This window comes from Urtica dioica, chromosome 4 (assembly GCF_054948205.1).
Source record: "Urtica dioica subsp. dioica isolate 48M chromosome 4, U.dioica_male_clone48M_v1_H2, whole genome shotgun sequence".
Taxonomy (NCBI): domain Eukaryota; kingdom Viridiplantae; phylum Streptophyta; class Magnoliopsida; order Rosales; family Urticaceae; genus Urtica; species Urtica dioica.
In genome coordinates this window covers 1965364-1989399 of record NC_142759.1, presented here as the reverse complement: position 1 = coordinate 1989399, position 24036 = coordinate 1965364, and the positions used below count along the sequence as shown (strand labels likewise).

Below are 24036 nucleotides of genomic sequence, written 5' to 3'. Positions count from 1 at the left end.
GGTCTCTATGTTCATGTGTTTCGCACCGACTAAATTATAAGGCTTCTATGATGAAATCCACAAAAATACACACTACAGGGCAACGTTAAAAAACTCATCTTACAAATTAATTATACAATAAATTATATGAAATAGTCCAATGACTATCTGAATTAATTAATTGACTTTATAACATAATTATATTAGATAAATTTCATTTTATAGACCTACAAGTTACAAAATATCGGGATTAGACCTCACACTTTTTAAATATCTAAAAATGGACTTTTGTCCTAATTTCATACACAAATAACCTTTTGAATAAATACACTCATTTCACTTTCACTTTCTAACTTTTCAATCCCTAATTCGGTCTTTCATGCTCGATTCCGACGAGATATAACTAAATTCAATGATATACGAGGGAATCCGACGAACTATGATAACATAAAATGAAAAATTTTTACGTGAATTTGAATTTTTCCGCGTAAAATGTCCAAAAAGTATGAATTTTATCGTATAGCATCGTACATTATCGTACGGCATAGTACATTATAATTATAATGTACATTATAATTTGTATGAATTTTATCGCACATTATAATTATAATTTATCGTATCTCATCGTACGACATCGTAGGTTATAAATATAATATACATTATAATGTGTATGAATTTTATCGTACATTATAATTATAATGTATCGTATCTCATTGTACGGTATCGTACGTTATAATTATAATGTACATCATAATTTGTATGAATTTTATCGTACATTAAAATTCATATAAATTATAATGTACATTATAATTATAACGTACGATGCCATACGATAATGTACGATACTATACGATAAAATTCATATTTTATGGACATTTTAAGCGGAAAAAGTCAAATTCACGTGAAATTTTGTCATTCTATGTTATCATAGCTCGTCGGATTCCTTCATATCTCATTGAATTTAGTTATATCTCGTCGGAATCGAGCGTGAAAGATCGAATGAAAGATTGAGAAGATATCTCAAGTGAAATGAGTGTATTTATTCAAAATGGTATTTATGTCCGAAATTTGGACAAAAATTCATTTTTAGATATTTTTAAAGTGTGAGGTCTAATCCCGATATTTTGTTAACTTGTAGATCTATAAAATGAAATTTCTCTTATATTATATATTAGTGATTGTTTACACGTTAGCTAATCTAAACCTAAAAGTCACGGTAGCTGCTAGATATTCAATTTACAGTAGCATGAATCCATAAGGCAACTTTATGTTGGGGTAATTAAAAAAGTAGTAGTAGTATTACTAAGTACTAACACGTCATTTGGTCTCTAATATAAAGACCAGGAAATGATTGGTAAGGTATCATTTTCAAAGGTTATAAATTATTGGGTCCATTAGGTATATACCTATATTTATAGTTTTAACATTGATATATAGTCAACATTTTGTAAATTTTAGGTAAATAGTAACGTTCATATATTTACAAGTGTAAATACTCAACTATTTTATTTTAATGAAATGACAAATCAGGAATGTCACGTAATCTTTATGGTTATTTACTAATATTTAGAAAAAATTGGTTATATAATAATTTTAAACGTTTTAGTTGGCTAATTTTTTTTTTTTTTAAATTATATACTCAATTATCAAAAGTTAAATTGAATAAATATCAAGAGAATAGTATGTATGTTGAAGATTTGTCGGTCAGTGGGATCTTAAACAAAATCCAATGAAAAGGTAAATTGGGGTTTCCGATTCCATCTACCATTGGATTTAATAATAATAATAAATTAAACATTGCATATATTATATGGAGTAATCTATCTTTCTCATGTGGTTAAATTAAATTAACTATTTATAATCTTAGTGCACGCAGAATCTTTTTTTCCAATTCCGTGTTGTCCAAAGGATTACCAAAATAATATAATGTAATTAAAAAACATGGCAATCCTATTTATGTAGCGTTTGGCTAAATTTGGAAATTTTAGATGATACATCAATGTAGTAAATAAGAATAAATTTCTTAAATTGGAATAGCTAGTTACCGAACTTTGCTAAATTTTATGCCATGTTTGGTGAATCTTTTAGTCACAATTTTATTAGTTTAAAGGCCAATGTTAACAGTTACGTGTACCATTTTGTAGAATGCATGACACAAACTGCATGCATGGATTGAAAAATTGATTATATAAAAAAAAACATTTGCTTAGATTAGGAGTTTAATATTCTATCCGTTGTTTGTCGTTGCTCACGCGGAATTTCCCAATTTAACCTTCGCTTCTATATATACATATACATTTTTATATCTGTATATGTATAGTGTATATCTCGAGAATCAAATACTTAATTGTGAAAAATATTTTTTTCCATAAGAAAACCTTAGAAAATCTCCAATAGCATTGCATAAGTCATGCAATTTTTTTATTTATTAAAATGAATAAATTTATGTAAATGCACAAATATACTTAATACACAAAAAAAATATTAAATGTTAAATAATCTCCACGATGACACATCGTCCAAATGTCTATTATCTATCATTAACGAAAAATTAATTATTTAAAAATTTACAAATTTTAGTGACTTAATTACTTACAAATTTGTCTCAATTTTTGCATTATTTAAAAAGAGCATTGATATTTAACATAATTAACAATGTTATTGTGATGTGTGTAATATATTATAAATAAATAGACCTACAAAAAATACAATTGATTGTATTAATGTCACACCACCATCTTAACATTTAGGCTGATATCGCTTAGGAAAATCATTTCTCATTTTGAAATTACTATACACCAAATGTTGTAATTATATATATATATATTGTTACGGGATAAATTAGTCAGACTCCGAGCTGGCTAGTCGGACTACCGAGCAGCGAGAAGAATCCAGCACCGAGCTCAGGTTAAGTAAACCCAAGGGCCATCCATTGAAAAGGAACGAACCGTTCATAAGTTAAGAACGAAACTCACCGATCAAAACTTCGAAGAGAAGAGAAGAACGTGGGTCAAAGACTAGTCAAAACTAATAGAAAACATGTTTCAAGCTCTAAAACGCACACCTTGACGGTTCAGAAACCACACAAGGAGCATTAACCGCCCACCTCAGAGAAAGGCGAAAGGCAGTTACCCATAACCGTCCAGAACGTGGGATTGATCACCCCACGTTCCTCAAAATAACCGTCAAAGACACGACCAGATGAGTATAAATAGAGGCAGCAGCACAGAACGAAGCACGGACTTTTTACACACTTTCTTTCACTTGAAATCTCTAGAAAACACTGCTCTCTTGTATTTGATTCGTCTGTATAAAGAGAAAGTCTCGCCTAAATCACCTCTGTACTCGGAGGCTTCGTACTCGGAGTCTGTGTATTTTCGTGAGATATTGTTGTACTAATTTTACAGGTCAACAGTTGGCGCTAGAAGGAGGGGGACCAGCTGAAGAACATGGCTAGTTCGTCCGCACCCGTGAACGCTGTCTCTAACCAGGAGACGGAGATAGAGCACCATAACCGCACCCTGCCTCTCACCTCGGAAGAAATAGCTGAACTCCTTCCGGAACCCAGCCTCGAAGAACAATTCAGACAGATGCAAGAGCGCCTCTCGGTCTTAGAGGCAAATAACAGGGATTTGAAGAGAAGGTTGCAGGCAAAAAGGGTCACACTGCGAAGCGCGATAGTGATCCCAGATGAAGAGCCCTCGCACCGATCAGGGAAAGAACCCATCGGACAAGATCCGCAGGTTAAGAAACCTCGGAAACATGCCAGAGATCGGTATGAGAGGATGGAAGATGTTTCTGAGTCCGAGAAGGAGCAGTACAGTCAGGAAAAGATTCCTGATCGGTACCAGCCCAGCATGGACAAAGGACATTCAAGCACTTTCAGGCACAGCTTAGAAAGCTCGGAGACCGAAGACAGTGCAAGCACCAACAAAACAAATCTTAGAAGATTGGAACGTCGGATTGAAGAGGTAGCCCTAGGTCAGAAGGAGTCTGTTCCAAAGGTCGGAGAAGCTATCTCCCCGTTCACGGCCCGCGTGTTAGAACACCCGTTGCCTGATCGGTTTAGGATGCCAAGCATCCCAGTATACGATGGAAAGACCGACCCGGGAGACCATATAGACACCTTTTCCTCTTGGATGCTGCTGCAAGGAGCCGGACCAGAAGTTATGTGCAGAGCCTTCTCTATCACTCTGACTGGCTCAGCCAAAAGATGGTACAGAAAACTAAAGCCAAACTCCATAGGATCCTGGAAACAGCTGTCTAGAAAATTCATGGAACAGTTTGTCGGCTCCAGTTCAGGGAAAACTCCCAAAGAAAGACTGCTGGCGGTAAGACAAGCCCATGACGAGTCTCTAAAAGATTTTATTAATCGCTACTCGGAACAAGCACTTCAAGTTGACGATCTGAACGAAGACTTTAAGCTCTTCGGGATCTCTTCCGGCGTCCGAACAGAATCAGAATTCTGGTGGTCTCTTCAGAAGACTGGTCCAAGGGACTACAACGATTTCCTGAAGAGAGCTCAGAAATATATCAACGCGGAGGAAGCAAGGCTGGCGGCAAGAAAAGCAAAGCCGCCGAAGAGCTACCGAGAAGAGCATAGGGAACGACATCCTGAGGACCACCGCCCACCGAAGAAGAGCCGGTCAGGAGCATGACCTCTGAAACCTTTTTCCAGTAAGTTCGATAAATATCATAAGCTCAATGCCCCGATAGAGGAGATATTTAGTCTTACACAGGACAAGGAAGATTTCCCTAAGCCTAGGCCGATCAAGAAAGATATCTCAAGGAGAGATAAAACAAAATATTGCGCTTTCCACGCTGACATCGGTCACCGCACTGCCGACTGTTTCAACCTCAAAGAAGCCATTGAAGCTCTAATCCGAAGAGGAGCGTTGAAGAAATTCAAGGCCGAGCAAGGGGAGCAAGAGGAACAGAAAGGTGAGGCATATGCCGAAATCTCACTCATAGTCGGAGGACCACATGTGGGAGGAACTTCAAGGAGCTCTCAGAAGAGCTATGTAAGGGAAGCCTACGCAGGACCACGGCATATCTTGTTTACAGCCGAACAGAGGCCTAACAAGATAGCCAAATCTAGCTCGGAGCCAATTACCTTTACAGCAGAAGATGCTCGGTGGGTGATGTACCCTCACAACGATCCATTGGTCATTTCGGCTCTAATCAGCAACAGGAATGTACACCGAATTTTGGTGGACACTGGAAGTGCTGTTGACGTGCTCTATGAAGATACGTTTCATAAGATGGGTCTTAAGCAAGACGCATTGGCTCCTTCCCCTGAAAATCTCTATGGCTTCACGGGAGATTCAATCCAGCCCAAAGGATTAGTCTCACTCCCAATAACTGTGGGAGAAAACCCGAGGAGTAAAACCACCAACACAACATGGATAGTGGTCCCCGGAAAATCTTCATTCAATGCGATCATTGGCAGGCCGACCTTGCAGTCCCTCGGGGCCGTCGCGTCGGTGGAATATTTGAAGATGAAGTTCCCTACCGAGCACGGAGTAGGTGAAGTAGTCGGAACTCAGGCTATCGCAAGGAGCTGCTATGCGAATTATCTCAAAGAGAGTCAGGACAAAGATGTCCACAAGGTTATGATGATCGATTCGGATTTTGACCCACGCCTCCCGAGCCGAGAAGAAATTGGCCCAGGAGACGAAGTCGAGGAAGTCGCCCCAGATCCAAAGCAACCTGAGAAGAAGCTCAAGATTGGAAAATATCTTGAATCAGGAAAATTCTTAGGTTTCATCGTTCATGAACGAGGCATTGAAGTGAATCCGGAAAAGATCACAGCCCTATGGAACATGAGACCACCTCGGAACATCAAAGAAGTGCAAAAACTAACAGGATGCATAGCTGCATTAAGTCGCTTTATCTCTCGGTCTACCGACCGAAGTATTCATTTCTTCAATATACTCAGAGGCTCCAAGGAATTTGAATGGACCAAGCAGTGCGACGAAAGCTTCGAATCCCTAAAGGAACACTTGGCATGGCCTCCGACTTTAAGGAAAGTGTAGGAAGGAGAGCCCCTGGAGATCTACATAGCCGTCTCGGAACATGCAGTAAGCTCAGCGCTGATCAAGAATGAGGGAAAACACCAGGTCCCGGTTTATTATACTTCGCGGCGCCTTAACGAGGCGGAAGGAAGATACCCGGAACTCGAAAAGCTAGCTTTCGCCCTCATCACTGCTTCTCGGAAGCTAAAACACTACTTCCTTGCACATCCGATTACGGTCCTCACCAATTTCCCACTGCGCCAGGTGCTGCAAAAGCCTGACGTATCCGGAAGGCTAATGAAATGGTCAATTGAGTTGACACAATATGACATACACTTCAGCCCCCGACCAGCAATTAAAGGACAAGCAGTCGCTGACTTCATTGCAGAGTTCACATACAGGCCAGTCGAATTCCCGATTTGGGACATGTATGTAGACGGAGCAGTCAACGAAAAGGGGTCCGGGGTCGGAATTGCGCTATCTAGTCCAGAGGGAGACAAGGTAAAATTCGCTTTAAAATTCGATTTTAATACTTCGAACAATGAAGCTGAGTACGAAGCTATGATACATGGGCTGCAAATAGCAAAAGATTTAGAAATCAAAAAGCTCAAAGTATATTCGGATTCTCAGTTAATTGTTAATCAAATGAAATGTGAATTTCAGGCAAAAGGCGAAAAGATGTCGCTATATGCCGAGAAGGCTAAAAACTTAGCAAACGAATTCGAACTTTGCGAGATCACCCAAGTCCCAAGAGCCATGAACGTAGAGGCCGACGCATTAGCAAAGCACGCCACTCAAGGATCAGACTCGGAGTCAATCCCAGTGATCAAAATAGGGCAGCCCAGCATCGAGCAAGCCACCCATGTGCTTCATATCGAGCAACGAAAGTCTTGGCAAACTCCGATCAGGGAATACTTACAGCAGGGTACTCTACCCAAAGACAAAAACGAGGCTAGAAGCTTGAAGTTCAGAGCTGCCCGATATTTCCTCGAAGGTCAGAATCTCTACAAAAGGGGATTTTCCCAAGCTCTACTCAAGTGCCTAGATGAAGACGAAGCCGAGTACGCTCTCAAAGAAATCCATGAAGGGATATGCGGAAGTCACATCGGATGCGAAGCATTGGCGCAAACGATCATCCGACAAGGACTCTACTGGCCGTCATTAAAGGCCGATGCTCGGCACATGACGCAAAGATGCGTCAAGTGTCAAAAGTTCTCAAACATCCCGAGACTTCCACCTAATCCACTCATCACTCTCTCATGCCCGATCCCATTCGCAGAATGGGGAATAGACCTAATCGGAGCTTTGCCAACAGGCCGAGGAGGATGCAGGTATGCAATTGTAGCCATCGACTATTTTTCAAAATGGGTTGAAGCCGAACCCTTAAATAAAATAACGGCCCATGCAATTGAGAAATTCGTATGGAAAAATATCATTACCCGGTTTGGAATACCAGTCAAAATTGTATCCGACCACGGAACCCAGTTCGATTGTGAATCCTTCAAAGGTTTTTGTGAAAAATACGGTATTAACAAAGTTTTTTCCACTCCAGTCAGACCACAGTCAAACGGATTGGTGGAGGCCGTCAACAAAACAATAAAACACGGCCTAAAAACGAAGTTAGACGAACAGAAGTCAGAGTGGGTAGATATGCTCCAAGAAGTCCTTTGGTCATACAGAACCACCGAGCACTCCGCAGCTGGCGAAACGCCTTTCTCCCTCGCATACGGTTCCGACGCGGCCATACCGACCGACGTCTTGATACCGACAATGAGAAGAGAAAGTTACTCAACAAAGGTAAACAACGACATGCTTGAAATTAGTCTAGACCTGTTAGAAGAAAAAAGAGAAAACGCCAGATTAAGAAATCTAGCTAACCAACAAAAGGTTTCTCGGTATTTCAACAGGAAAGTCCGACCAAGATCATTCAGAGTCGGCGACAAAGTCCTCAGAAGAGTTTTTCTCCACACCAAAATCCACCAGGAATGAGCCTTCAACGCAAACTGGGAAGGACCCTACATCATCCGAGAAGACTTCGGAAACGGGGCCTACCGGCTACAACAGTTAAGCGGCGATATGGAGAAAAATCCCTGGAATGCTGAGCACCTTCGCCAATTTTACGTTTAAGTTGTTTATTCGTTAAAATTTCAAAAAGCGGCTGGTCGCATGTATCGCGTTTACAATTTCGAAAAGCGGCTTGGTCGCACGTACTTATAAATTCAAGTAATTTTCTATCTTTCGATCTTCTACTCGGAATTTCGAGTAATCACGTGCTTATAATTTCAAGTAATTGTTCGTCTTTCATTCCTCTGCTCGGAATTACTTATGTGGTCAGAGAATCGCATTATTTATTATTTATCACGTTATGTGTTAATTATCTTTCATTTCAACAAAGTAAACTGGGCGGCTAGATAACTAACAAACAGTTTTTTATAAAATATACCTAGTAATACTTTACTTTGCCGAAATTTTGAAACTTAAGTGAATATACACAAAATATAGATCCAACCAAGGATCATTTGTTCAAATCCCGAAAGGGAAAAACGAAAATTACATAATAAAGATCCGACCTCGGATCAATTGTTCAAAACCCAAGCGGGTTAGCATAAATAAAAAAAAAATATAATAATAAAACAACAACTATAAATTCTACTCCTGGTCGCCTTCTTCGCTGGCCCTTGACTCCGAGTCGAGATCAAGATCCGTCGCATCCAGAGTAGGATTCTTCGGACCAAGAAGCCGAACAGCCTCGGTCATTCCAGCGGTATAGAGATCATCGCGCATATCACGATAATCGTCGAAAGCTTTGTACTCTTCCACCGCCGCTAAACGAGCAGCCTCAAGGTCTTCTCTGAACTTCCAGGTTAGCTCAGACCTAACCTTGGCTGTCTCATCCCTGGCAGCGTCTCTCTCCTTAAGGAATCGATCATTCCTTTGTCTCAGGGAAGTGAGCTCGGAGCCTAGCAGTCCGACGAGACCGGTCATACTGACAAAACTCTGCAACGAGCAAATGGTCAGCCTCAATGAGCTATCAAAAAGGGGAAAAGGTGCCGACTAGACAAGTAAAAACTTACCGAAATCGCCGAATCGGTGGCCTGGTTAAGCCTCTCCAAAGGCTCGAACCTGAGAACCTCCTGAACCTTCTCGGCAGGGAAACGCTCGCGGAGAAAAGTGACAACCGGAGCCAAAGGATCAGAGGCAAAAGAAAGCTCGGCCATGCTCTTAACCGGAGAGGAGCTCAGAGGCTCCGAAACCTTCGAAATAGACGAGGCCACCCGCTTACCAGCAGCCGAAGCCTTAGAAGCCTTGGCACGTTTCGGATTGGGAGGGATCAGCTCGGGAGCGGATTTCTTTTTCGCCATCTGGGCAATCTCTGTTAAGAAACACAAATGAAAATGAGAAGAGACTGGAACATATGCAAGTTGATAAAGGGCAAGTAAAATACTTACTTGAATAAAGGTAATAATAATATTGGTCGAGCAGGTCCGGATCCGATAACAAAAACGTCGACCGATCAGCCTCTGAAAGATCAAAAATTTCCGAGTGAAGTGGTCGCTCCTCCTCGGAGTATTGCGGAAGGGAACCTGGAACCAAACATAAAACATATAAGAACCCAGAACAAAAGCCTGGCTCAGATTATCAAACAAGAATTCTGGACCAAAATCACACCCAATTCCGAGAACGGAGCCCTTATGGGGCACCTTTCATAAGAAGCGTTCCCTTCAACCCAAAAGAAATGATCTTTCCAATTTTTCTGGCTGGTCGGCAGGCGAGTAACCACCTTAGACTGATCGTCATTGGCCCGAGCATAATAGTAACCATGCTGCCCTGGGGCCGACTTAAACGAGTAGTATTGCGAAAAATCTTGCAAAGTGACAGGGCGATCATAAATTTTCGCCCACAGCACGGCCATCCCGACGAAGATCTTATACACGTTGGGGACGAGCTGGGTAGGAGAACAACCCAGGTCGGAAATGAACTGGGAAATGAGAGGATGCATTGGCAACCCTCCGATCACGTTCAAAATAGCCCTATTGAACGCAATCTTTCCGACAGGAGGCTGATCGGCTCTCTCGTGTTCCAAAGGTGCCGAGAGGATAATTCCATCAGCTATCTCAAATTCCTCCCTCAACCCTTGTATATATTTCTCGGTAACCCGAGAAGTCCAAACCTTGGCCGAAAACTGGCCCTCTTTCCGTTCAAAGACCAGGGCATCTTCATCTTCCTCTGGAAGATCAACCCCAAAGGTCCTCCCACTTGGACCCGGAATGCCTTGAGAGCAGCCCTCTCCTCGGTCTTGCGAAAGAGAAAGGCTCGTCGTATCACGAGATTCCGACCCGCTCTCCCTCGAAGAAGCGGACGAAGACGATATCTCCACGACCATAGTGTCCCTACACGACAGGGAAGACGAGTCAAAAACCTTTTTCTCGTTATCAACCCCCTCGGACTCAGGATTGGGAGGCACGCATGATTCATCATATGCCATTACAGGACGGTCCCATCCGATCTCTGGGACATGATACCACACGGGACTTCTGAGGAAAGGAAACTTGGACCCATCCAACAAAGTAACACTATCGGGATCAGGTTCCGATCGCCGAACGACGCGAGGATCAAAGCTTATATCAGGACGCGCAAGTCCTCCCATAGCCCTAATGAAGTTGAGAAACTAAGATTCCTAAAGTCCGAAGGGTCCGAATACAATAAATAAAGAAGATACCGATCGCCGAACAACGATCTCAAAACAAAAGGAAGGTATCAAAACGATGAAAAATAACAGACCTTACCCGCGAGATTGAAGATCGGAAGATCCGAGCAAAAACGAAAAAGCCAAAAGCACAATCTGAATAAGCAGATCAAGCCGAGAACGCTCTGAGACTAGAATTTAGAAGAAAAAGCGAAATGAAGTCAAAAGTTGAGAAAAGGCCTTATATAAAGACTTCACGAACGGCGAGGATTAAGCTTGTCCAGGAAGCCAAACACATCTGACCGTCGAAGCAAAAGACGCTACGGTTCAGAAAGGCCAGATGACAAACGACGTCGTCCTGTAAAAAGAAAAGAAAAAGAGCAAAAGAATGAAGAATTCTACTCGGATCATCCCGAGACGAGTAAGCAAAGATGAACACGGTCACGAAGCAAACCGAAATAGTTCCTTACCATTTTTGCTAAAGAAAAAACTAAGAAACTGGAGGGCAGCTGTTACGGGATAAATTAGTCAGACTCCGAGCTGGCTAGTCGGACTACCGAGCAGCGAGAAGAATCCAGCACCGAGCTCAGGTTAAGTAAACCCAAGGGCCATCCATTGAAAAGGAACGAACCGTTCATAAGTTAAGAACGAAACCCACCGATCAGAACTTCGAAGAGAAGAGAAGAACGTGGGTCAAAGACTAGTCAAAACTAATAGAAAACATGTTTCAAGCTCTAAAACGCACACCTTGACGGTTCAGGAACCACACGAGGAGCATTAACCGCCCACCTCAGAGAAAGGCGAAAGGCAGTTACCCATAACCGTCCAGAACGTGGGATTGATCACCCCACGTTCCTCAAAATAACCGCCAAAGACACGACCAGATGAGTATAAATAGAGGCAGCAGCACAGAACGAAGCACGGACTTTTTACACACTTTCTTTCACTTGAAATCTATAGAAAACACTGCTCTCTTGTATTTGATTCGTCTGTATAAAGAGAAAGTCTCGCCTAAATCACATCTGTACTCGGAGGCTTCGTACTCGGAGTCTGTGTATTTTCGTGAGATATTGTTATACTAATTTTACAGGTCAACATATATATATATATATATATATGTATATGTATGTATGTATATATATATACACTCATTTGAGAATCAGAGTGCCTTCGACCACCAAATATCTAGTGTCCCAATAACTTTTTTTTTTTTTGCCCTTGTATGTTTTTTTTAATTGATTCGTGTCCATTTTTTTTTTAATTAATTGCATATAAAACATCTAGATTCTAGGGTCGTTAATTATTGAGATATAGCTATTTTAAATTGTACGTAACAGTGTAACACAGATCCTTACACTAATGAAAAATGCTAAACACGATTACTTGTCAATTGTTATTATTAAAGAACTTCAATTTGCACTGCCTTCGAAGACAAGCTAAAATAAAATCAAAGGTACGGCTCATTATATTTTGTTGCCCATAATGAAACTCTAGCACTCAATATGCATAGAAAATGTGTAAAGAAAGGTTATTATTTATTTTACAAGACATACTCATTAAGAGTTGAAGACAATTTACCACATATTTTTTTTCATGGATATTCCATATACACCAGTCTTGTATAAGTTATAACTAAACATAGAATATTTGTCTATTACATCTAATTTTTCTTTTTCGCTTTTAGAAATATGGAGTGCTCTTCCAATCAAGGTTTGAGTTATCGAAATAATCGGTGGATTATCGCGCGGTATATCACTTATCGTCAGATTTCGATAGCGAAACATACAAACCGTGAAATACCCGCAAAACTGAGACTTACCGTATCGATATCGGTAGAAAATACTGTCTTGCAAAAAAATCGATCCGACTCGATTAAAAATTTCATAAAAATCAAAATTTATCGCGAAAAACCCAAAGTTTGCCATAATTTTAAATAACGATAATGATAAACGGTTTCTCAAACCTTGATTACAATGAATATGACCACACAAAAAAAGGTCAATATTTAAATATTGGAAAAATTGTACAAAATAATCATTTGAAACTCATTGATTTGCAAAATAGTCAAAGTTTCAACAAAATAATCAAATTTACGTTTTCAATTTTTTTTTTACATTCAAGATATAAATTTTTGACGATTATTATAAATAATTTATTACTTTAAAAAATTAATCTTATGGTCAAATTTTTTTTTTTAAATTACTGTATATTTTAACTATTTCACTAAATTAAATTAAATATTGACTATTTTATAAATTTATAAATTTAAATTGATTATTTAGTTACTTCACACCTACATATTTTGATAACTCAAGTGATGGAAATCATGGAATAGATCATATATTACTGCAAAATTGATAGAAGGGTACTATAGTAGTTTCAATATTCTCCTTGGTCTCCTACAAAAAGGAAAAAAGGCGGTTCTTTCTTCTCTTTGTTGTATTATTATCAATAAAAAAAAAATTCAAAAAGAGAATATAAAAGGGAAAAGGAAAAAAAGAGATTAAAGCAATATGCCTTGTGTGTGCATGTCCCCTCCACAATACTACTGGTCAATATACTATATCATATATATTTCATGTATTAAAATATTTATATATTTGAATTATATACGATAGAGAGAGGGTCGGTGTGGAATGTGGACAATCTATTTCTATGATCTATCATCTATGAAAGGGAAAGCTTAAAGAAGTAAACGTTAAAATCTTTATCGTATATTTCTTAAAAAAAAAAAAAACTTTATCGCATATTAAAAATTTTCTTTTAAATGACAATAATGACCACGCTCTGTAACAATCATAACGTTTTCTCCAACAGTAGATCAAGAATCATATTCGTAATTATTAAATGCAAGTGATGCGATTAATAAGGTAAGGCCTAATTCACGCCTAATTCTGTGCATGTGTCGCATCAAAGCAAGCCAATCGCAACCGTTCGTACGGCGACTCTTACGGAAAAGGAAGCGGGATCTGAGAACACGTCACCTAATTCCGTGGTTGGGTTTGCAGCGAATTTTTTTTCTTTTTCTTTCGAAGAGTCCCAAAGAATACATATTCTTTTATTATGGGAATGTAATGGGATTGGGAATAAATCCGTGCCTTGGTCTATGGACTAGAGAGAGGCCCGAATTACGAAAATGGACATGGTTCCCACCTGGTCCAGCGGCGAGCATTCCGAGGTTAGGATCGTCTCTTCGGTTCGGAAAGCTATGAACCTGCAAATAGGATTCTTTGATTTCTCCAAGCAACGTGTCATTCCAGTTAAAAAAAATAAAACTAAATGAATTTGACTTAAAGAATGATTTTGCGTTATTGATCCGGAACTGAAATATGAATAAGAATAAGTGGCAATTTTGTTAGGCAATTTTTTACCTTTAAAAAATTAACAAAAATGATATTTTCATGCTTCTAATAACTTTCGATTATATAATTTTAAAAAATGAAAATATTATCAACTCTTAAATGAAAATAATATTAACTTTTCATAATTTTTTAATTAAAAAATAACAATATCAATGAGTAACAAAAATAAACGAAAGACATGCATTCTGATAATTTTTTTGCACTTACAAAATATTATTGGAAAAGTTTCTTCTTATACTGTTAACTACAAAAACGATACTTCAACTAGGTTAAATCAAGTTGGGTTAAATTAATACATCGGAACCATAACTTTTAATAACTTCCGTTACTTCCCCTTGAATTTGCTTCTTAGCATTAAGAAACAATAATAGCAATTTCACACGAATATATCGAGTACAAAATTGAATAAAAATTATGGAAAAGTCGCTATATAAGTTTTAGAGACTAAAATTGATAAGAAAACAAATTTAAGAACCAAATTGCCAAAAACACATAAGTTTTTAGACACGAATAGCAAATATTGGACTAAAAGATTAAGTTTAAGTCTATTTGATTAAATATTATATATTTATAAAGAAGTAAAAGCGAAAGGAAAAGAAAAAATGCGGCTGTGTCTCTGTGGTATTTACAGATCTCATCAGAAAAAGAAAGAAGCTTCACCAAATACAAAATACACACACAACACAGTCATCGATCACTTAAGTCATATTCTTTTCTCTCTCCAAAAGAAATTAAGTACCCAAAAAAAAAAGACTAATATAGAGGAAAGAGAAATGAATTGGATGAGAAGTCTGACTAACAAGAGAGACTCATCACGATGATATCACTTCGACTTCTCACGCTTCTTTTGGTCCTCCATTTCACCGCCATTGTTGCCGATTCGACCTCCGTCGACGATCTCCACCGCCGGATTCTTCACCAACCACTGTTTCCGGAGAGCTCATCGCCGCCGCCGGTTCCGCCTGCTGCTCCGTCTCCGCCGCCGCCGGCGACGCCGGACCAGCCTTTCTTCCACGAGCTTCCGGACGGACAATCGTCGCCGGATCAGAGCCAAAATCAGACTCCGTCGAGTACGAATTCCAATGCGGCGGTGCCGATTCCTACGGCGACGCAGCCACAGAAGCCGATCAAGAAGGTCGCTATCGCGATCTCTGTCGGAATCGTGACCCTAGGAATGCTCTCGGCTCTCGCGTTCTTCCTCTACCGCCACCGCGCTAGGCATCCGTCGGAGGAGCAGAAGCTCGTCGGCGAGGAAGGCCCGGTTCGCGGCGCGGCGGCGGAGGAGTCCAGAGCCGCGCCGCCATCGAGCTTCCTATACATCGGAACCGTGGAGCCAAGCCGAGCGTCGATGAACGACAATGCCGGAGAAGTGGCTCCGGCGAGTAAATCGCCGTACCGGAAGCTTGACTCGATAAAGCGATCGGATCGGTACCGGCCGAGTCCGGAGCTCCAGCCTCTGCCGCCGCTGGCTAAGCCGCCGCTGCAGCCGCCGCCGAGGAGTGCGAATTCTTCCGAAGACGAGGACGACGAGGAGAGCCGAGACACGGCGTTTCACTCGCCTCAGGGCTCCTCCGTGAGCTACGACGATAGCTACTACTACACTCCGGTCTCGCGCCAGAGCGCTAACGGCAACGCTAACGGAAACGGAAATGGAAACGGTTCCGTTAGGAATTTCGTTCCTTCTGTGATGGCCGTTCCTCATTCCAAACGAACTTCGCCGAAGTCGCGATTCTCCGGCCACTCGACCAAGATCGCTCATAGTCACACGCCTCCTGCGCCGCCGGAGGTGATTCTCGCGCCGAAATTTACCGGTCCTCCGCCGTCGGTGGCGAATTTGGCGCGAGTTCAATCTGCAAAAAACTCGCCGCCGCCACATATGGCCAGAATCTCCGTTCCTCCTCCTCCTCCTCCGCCGCCGCCGCCGCCGCCACCACCGCCGCCGCCTCCGCTTCCTGGATTGGTGCTGCCATTGAAGCCGGCTCCGGCTATAACCCCGAGGCCCAATGGAGCTCCTCCAGCGAGGAAAACATGGGCGTCGGTTCCGAAAACTGTGCTGGAGTTTGGAGCCGTTAAATCCGAGACCGAGGCTCAGAGCGGCATCGACGAAGACAAAGCCAAAGATAAAGAGGAAGGTTTCGACGCAGTGGCCGATGATTCTGGCGGAGCAAAGCCCAAGTTGAAGCCTCTGCATTGGGACAAAGTTCGCGCGACCTCGGACCGAGCCACAGTCTGGGACCAGCTCAAGGCGAGCTCGTTTCAGTAAGTAGAGAACCTTTTTTTATTATCAAAATTTGGATTTTCTGAAATTTCCCTAAAAATTTCGTTTTTGATGAATCTTGTGTCATTGCAGATTGAATGAGGATATGATGGAGTCTCTGTTTGGGGCGAATTCGGCAAATTCGGCTCCAAAAGAGAGTTCCACGACTAGAAGGTCTGTTCTCCCTCCGGTTGAGCAAGAAAACAGGGTTTTGGACCCAAAGAAATCCCAGAACATAGCCATTCTTTTGAGAGCTCTGAATGTGACCCGGGACGAGGTCACCGAGGCCCTATTGGATGGTAAACGGTCTACTCCAATTAATTCATTATAATTTTGTCTAAGTTTTCTTTTAGTCGGTGCAAATACGGATTTTATGCTTAAAAAATCGGTTTCCTAATGAGATGAAACAAGTCATCAAAACCGGAATTGTAGTTGGGAACATCTTCAATGCAAAGTCATTATCAATCATCATTTCACATTACTGTTCAGCAGCATAATTGATTACACATCATTTTGAAGAACCATTTGAGGTATATTGCGTTATGGCATCTGGTAAACAACTGATGAGATTAAACGACACTGTCATATAAAATTTGGAAAGAGCGTGTAGTCTGTGTTCTGTAGAATGATGTGGATGTTCCAACATATAGTTTTGCTTACCCTCTTTAAAGGACGCTATTAGATTTTGATTCTTTGCCATTTTTTGCTTATACCAAGCTTTTCGTTAAACATTCAGCTATGTCCCCAATTGTTTTCAAGTATTACTCATTCCTCATCCTTTTTTCCATTAATAAAATTCCATTGTCTCCCTATATGATTACTTAATGTGAGCACGCTAAAATTTAGGTGATAACAATCTCTTTCCTTAAAAAGGCCAATAAACTATAAGAATCTTAATGTGTACACATTCCTTCCGTTTGCACCCAAAGTTCCTTGATCATTGAAAACTAACATTATTAATAATAATCTTCCTGAAAATATAGGTAACCCTGAAGGATTAGGTCCTGAGCTTTTGGAAACTCTGGTAAAGATGGCTCCAACAAAGGAAGAAGAGATTAAACTTCGAGACTACGAAGGCGATCCCACGAAATTAGGCTCTGCAGAACGCTTTCTAAAAGCAGTGCTCAGTATCCCATTTGCCTTCAAAAGAGTAGAAGCAATGCTATACAGAGCCAACTTCGACACCGAAGTGAAATACTTACGGAAGTCTTTTGAAACCCTAGAGGTATATCTCTATACATAGCGAATAACCAAAGCTTTTTGACATGACTTATATGCAATGAAATTCTCACTGCTTATTTCATTTCCCAGGAAGCGAGCGAAGAGCTGAAAAACAGTCGACTGTTTCTCAAACTCCTCGAAGCCGTCCTCAGAACAGGAAACCGGATGAACGTCGGAACCAACAGAGGAGACGCTAAATCTTTCAAGCTCGAAACCCTCTTGAAACTGGTGGACATAAAGGGCACGGACGGAAAAACCACGCTCCTCCACTTCGTGGTCCAAGAGATAATCCGGTCCGAAGGCGATTCCAAGCCCGAGAACCAAGCCTCGACCAGAATGAAGGAGGAGGATTTCAGGAAGCAAGGCTTGCAGGTCGTGGCGGGCCTGAGCCGGGACCTCGGGAACGTGAAGAAGGCCGCGGGAATGGACTCCGACGTCCTCGCCAGCTACGTGACGAAGCTCGAGAGCGGGCTCGAGCGAGTCGGGCTCGTCATGGCCCACGAGACAAAGCCCGACTCGACGCTCAACACCAACAACAACAATGGGAAGTTCTTCGGCTCGATGAAGGCGTTCCTGAGGGAGGCCGGGGAAGAGATCGCGGCGGTAAAAGCGTACGAGCGAAGAGCGCTGAGCCTCGTGAAAGAGGTGACCGAGTACTTCCACGGGGACGCGGTGAAGGAAGTGGCTCACCCGTTGAGGATCTTCGTGATCGTCCGCGACTTTCTCGCGATTCTCGATCAGGTCTGCAAGGAGGTCGGAAGAATGCAGGATCGGACGGTGGTGGGGTCCGCGAGATCGTTCAGGATATCGGCCACGGCCTCGTTGCCGGTGCTTAACAGGTATAATGTTAGGCGTGATGATTCGAGTTCCGACGATGATGATGATGAGAGTTTGTCACCTTGAAAATAATTATACATACTATTAAATGTGAATATTTAAAGAAAAATGCACATGGTGAGGTGACCCTGGAGAAACAAACGCTCATTTGCTTGCTAAAGAGGGGGGTTTATATTTTTACCTGAATTAACTATTTTGTAATTTGAGAAGAGAGAGAGCCAGATAAGGTTTAGAAAGAAAACTATAGTAATAATTTTTTATTTATCACTTTTTACGGTAAATGGCATTTTGACTCTTCTTTTTTTGGGGGAGGTTTTCCTCTTATATAGGTTTTATATATATATTATTTCATTTAGATCAGGACGTTATGCTGAGAGCTCTGTATTTGTTTCATCATTCATTATATTAATAATTGGGCTATTTTTTCAGCCATTATTGTCTTATCTGTATCAGGACGTTAGTCTTGAAATTTATCCCCGTAAACAAAAACAAAAAAACTGAAGGAAAAAAAAAAAGTTGAGGTCAAACAGAAAGAAAGAAGAAATAAAATTAGCGTAGTGAAGCTAGAGAGAATGTAAAGCGTAGGGTTAGCCAAACTCTAAATAAACTACTTTATGAAAAAGTAAAAGATAGAAGAGCAATAAAATAAGAGAATAAAAATGTGTGAACAAAAAGGAACGAAATGGGCTATTATCATCACACACACACTAGTCTAGTACTAAGAGAAAACAACTGTAACCCAACTGGGCACAACTTTGGATGATAGTAAAGATAGAACCACTAGCAAGAAAAACAAACCTTTTAATTCATAGAACTTCACAGTAAAGAGAAGAAGAAGGAAAAAAAAGGGTGAAAAGTACAGTAGAGTTAGATGCCATGCCCATGAGCAGAATATAAATAAACGGTCATTTTTCTTCTTTTTTTCTCTCATATGTAACACTTGTCGACTGACCACGACAGTAATTACTAATATTGCCACATGCAAATAGACAGGAATCCCAAGGGACATATTGAAATTTGAAATAAGAATAAAACATTATTGGAGTTTCTTTTGCTGTTTCTGTGGAGGTTTTTTTTTTTAAATAAAAAGAAAAAGAAGATAAATTTAATGTCACAAGTTACTATTATATACTTTTAGTTTACCATTGATAAGTATATAAGAATCTCTTTTGTTCTTCGTTCATTAATGAATGAGAATTAAGCAAAGACATAATCACTATCATCTTAGATATTTCCAATTAATCTCAACTGAATGAGCATTAAAGAAAACCATGGAGTCTTATTGTGGTTCATATGAAGACAAATATTCATAAATAACACGTGAAACAACGTTAGCCTTCGTTGTCCTTCTCGTTGTGTTGCTAACATGAAGAAAAAAAAAAAAAGAGGCCAATTGATGAGTGAAATTGACATTCATTGAAATTGGTCTCCCAAATATTGTAATCCGTCCATTTGTAGTGTAAAGGCGATCGCAAATAAATTAAATATGAAAATGATTTTTCTTTTGTCGATTGTGCCTACAAGTTACAACAGAAAGATTGAGATCAGATATTTTTCATTAAATTAAAAATTGGTTTTCATAAAGTCTAGTCTCTCTTTAATTGAAAGAGTAAAAAAAAACTGAGCTTTGGTACTGTAATAATAACTACATCAACTGATTAGTTTTTTTCATTATAAAAAAATACAAAATAGTGTAAGTACTACTATAGTACTATTATATATCTACATCTAAATCACCGACACATATACAATCATGATTCATCTATTATATGATATGACTGAATAATTTTTCTCACTTTACTTTGATTCGTTCTTTCAGTAGCCACCCACTTGTATAAATAATATACTATAATCTTCATATTCATTGATGTGTAAGAGAGCAATTATTCTGGTAACAGTAATAAGATCCTTTTTTAATACTATTAGATCTGTTATTTATTTTCAGTATAATCTTCATTTTCATTTATCTGTTCTTCATATTAGTATGTAATTTATCACAAATTATCAGTATATCGATTTCTCAAGTTTTATTCATAACAGATATTTTGGTGAATACAAAACTGGACAGCATTGTTCATATGCTTAGAGAAAAAAAAATTAAATCTGATTATATATATATATATATAGAGAGAGAGAGAGAGATTTGATTCTAAATAATGTATCAATATAAAGAATTTAGCTAACAATACAGGCAATGATAAATCTATCCTTGATCGAGCTACACTAATACTATGTAAGAAGACAAAAATAAGAGGCTTCGAACATAATATATATTAATATATTTATATCTAGCAAGAAATTGGATCTGCCCAAGAAAAAAATGGTCTTCCAGATATAGCATTTGCTCTTAAAATCTTCTTCACTAATACCCTCCACTTAATCTCCTCTTTCTTACTCTGTTTCTTAATCTTCTCCTTAAATTTCCTGAAAAAGAAAAAATAAACAACACATTTTAGCATAACTTGCTCAAATTTCTAAAACAACAACAACAAAAAAAACTAATTACATCAAAATTTTCAGATTTGACACTAAACTTTTCTCTCCTTCTTCTGACCCTTATATAGTTTCTCATTTTTTTTATGTGCTATCAAAGGTTCTTATCAATGATTAACCGATGACTCGATTTTCCAAAACTCCGTAGTCGTGGAATTTCCTAATTTTTTTTAGAGAAATTTAAAATACATATATGAAAACTCGTTAGTTTCAATAATAACAAAAATCCCCCTCAAATTTTCATTTAATTACTAAATTTTTGATATTTTTTAGGCGTTCGCACCCTCCGAAAAAAAAAGAGATTCTAAGGATAAAACTTCACAGAAAAAAAAAAAAAAAAAAAAAAAAAAAATTCACACACCTACACAAGGGAACATTGCAAGAGTTGGATTGGGCACAAAGCCTAGAGTGGAGCTCCAAGAGCTGCCACATCCTCTTGCAGTGAACGCAGCCGCCCGGGGCCCGCAATTTGCAGCCAGCCAGGTGTCTCACGAGTGACTCGAGCCCTTTGCAAGCCTCAGAGAATCGACACGCTTCGTGGCTCTCCTTTAGCTCCTTCCCTTGAGGCCCTATCGTTTTGCAACCGTCTCTGCAAATGTGCACCAAAGCCTCCATCGCGTCTCTCAGTTGCAAGTACACTTTCCGTTCCTTCCTTCTTCGCATTGTCTCGTTCTTCCTCTGTGTACCAAAAATAAATAAAAAAATTAGCAAAATATACTCTGCTTTTTTTTTAACTCAACCTGCTAAAATCTTTCCTTAACTCGGAGCAGCATGTCACAGTTACCCTCTATTTTTTGCTGTTGAGTCTTCTCCAAATTTTAACACAAAAGAGTGGGAAAAAGAGGTATGCTTACATTGGTTTCTTCGGCCGCGGATTCAAGGATCCTCTTCTCCAAAATCGGGTGGCTCTCCTTCATCGCGGACCACCCATCGGTGGCCTCCACCGATTTGAGGCCACGGACGATCATGCGGTGGCAAATAAACCCGAGCCTTGGAGCGTCGCACAGCAATGCGAGTTGAAAAACGTCGACGACGTTCTCAACACTGAGCGATCCAGGACTCTCGAGGCTTTTTTCGCACTCGGCTTTGAGCCGAGGAACCATGTACACGTGCGATAGCACTAGAAGATTCAAATTGAGTTCTTCCATGTCTTCCTTCTCATAACTGCAAAATAAATAGCCACAAAATTATTATAAATTTTGAAATTGCCTTCTTTTTTTCTTTTTTTATCTTGGCGGTCAAGAAAGCGGAAAAAAAATATGGTGAATTTTTTTTTTTACCGCGAAGAGTACAAGAATCGAATGAAGACTCGGACGGCTTCTTGTGGAACACCGAGAATAGAGATCGATTTCCGGCGATTATTCGGGCCGATCTTTCTCGATTGCTTTAGCAATCCCTTCATCACTGGAGATGCCGTGCCCTGCAAGAAATCATATAAAAAAAAATCAACCTTTATCATAAAAAAAAAGAACAAATCTCAACTCTATTTTAAATTGAGATACACACTAAAAAAAACTTACAAGAATGCTAGCATGTGCATAGATGAGGCCATTGCCCTCGGTCCGGATTTCCACATCGGCTCTGTAAGCCTCGTCGAAAAGGCGGTCCCACGAGTCTTGTGCCGCTGACGTGGCATCCCGCAATGATGATGACCTGTCACCATAGCTGGTTGACGGCGTGGGCATCGGCGGTGGGACCGGGACATTTCTCTCGGCGGCGCTTTCCATCTTCATATTGGTTTCTGATCTCTGCTAGGAAATAAAAAAAATAAAAACAGATTTTTATTATTATTATTTTAGTCTTGCTTGTGTACTTCTTTCTCAGTATGTATCAAGCTCTTGATATCTTTTTTGTTTTTATAGCAAAAGATGTCTGAAACTCTAAATAAAAATGGACGGTTCATAAACTCTCTAAATTAAATGAGCAAAAAAAGCTTTGAAAAATGTTTGAATGTGGCCAAAATAAATTTTCTCCAAAAGCCCTACAGGCGTACCTTATTTTCCTATGAGTCGCTTTCATGCATTGCAAGCAACAACTTTAATAATTAATAACATATAAAACGTGCTATAGTTAGATGTGAAATTAAAACTTCACCGTATACCGAATATATTTTACCCCCCAAAAAAAAAGAGTTTTTGAGATTTTTGTCTTGGAGTCCTGGTTCAAGCTTTATGAACAAATAAAAGACAATATATTACTTTGCTTATAAGTCAACAAACTACTTAGAGACGTGTTGTTTTTTTCTCTTATCCTAATAAGAATGGATTAGTTCTAATCAAACAATTAAGGAAATAAAATCCATATATCATCAAATTAATAAAAAGAAAAAAAAAATGATGAATTTCGCAACAGAAAGAGATTAGAAGAAAACAAACCTTTTTATTAATGTGTTTTTATATGAAGATCAAAATCCAGAACCAGTCTTGAGTTGCAATATATTAACGAACAAGAGCTCGTCTTATTTATCCAAACAAGATAATGTATTGTATTGAATCTTCTGCTACCAAAAACTGGTTCAACGTTTTGCTGTGGATATATATCAGATGTTTGATTGGATGACTCTGAATCCGATCGAAATAACGGACAAATTAATCTCTCTGGTCCGGATTTCAGTTGGTACTGTTACGATCAGAGCAAAGAGACGATCGTGCTGTTATTATATTATATATAGAGGTATATGTATATGTGACTGCTCGAATATGTCTGGCTTTGCTATATAAGCACAAAATACAGAGAAATGATAGTCCCTGTATTGAAAAAAAAAAGACAGATGAGATGAGATTGAGAAGAGAGAGAGAGATAGAAAGAAGCGTCATTGGATTTTATATAAAAAGGATATTTGCTGACTCGGACACACGTAGCCACAGATAGAAAATAATAATTTAAATAAATAAGCAAAATAAAAAATTGTTTCTTTTTTTGCTTTGCTTTGTCTGGGTTTGATACGCGTTTCGCGTGTTCGCGGCCGAGTCCGAATACTTCTCTCAACTCTCGTTTCATTTCACTCGTAACGTGTTCTTTTAGTATTATTTAGAACTACACGTATATTACCGATTAAATGACAAAAATACCCTTTTTTTTTTGCTATATTCAAAAGAACGGGAAATATGGGAAGAGATTTTTTCTACTCCTTCTTTTTTAAAACTTTACGTATATTATCGTTTAAATGACAAAAATACCCTAATA

General features: G+C 39.5%; 2 protein-coding genes across 2 annotated transcripts; one reads left to right on the top strand and one right to left on the bottom strand.

The window, feature by feature from the left end:
• Window positions 1–14637: 14637 nt before the first annotated feature.
• Window positions 14638–18526, top strand: FH6 (formin homolog 6). Its single transcript, XM_089611436.1, has 4 exons — window positions 14638–16301; window positions 16393–16598; window positions 17283–17524; window positions 17611–18526. The coding sequence occupies exons 1-4, from the start codon at window positions 14860–14862 to the stop codon at window positions 18421–18423; spliced, it is 2703 nt and encodes a 900-aa protein (XP_089467562.1). The 5' UTR covers window positions 14638–14859; the 3' UTR covers window positions 18424–18526.
• Window positions 18527–20483: 1957 nt separating this feature from the next.
• Window positions 20484–23626, bottom strand: BT4 (BTB and TAZ domain protein 4). Its single transcript, XM_089613707.1, has 6 exons — window positions 23226–23626; window positions 22371–22598; window positions 22131–22270; window positions 21705–22014; window positions 21212–21528; window positions 20484–20781 (listed from the first exon to the last, which is right to left on the bottom strand). The coding sequence occupies exons 2-6, from the start codon at window positions 22581–22583 to the stop codon at window positions 20646–20648; spliced, it is 1116 nt and encodes a 371-aa protein (XP_089469833.1). The 5' UTR covers window positions 22584–22598; window positions 23226–23626; the 3' UTR covers window positions 20484–20645.
• Window positions 23627–24036: the final 410 nt, after the last annotated feature.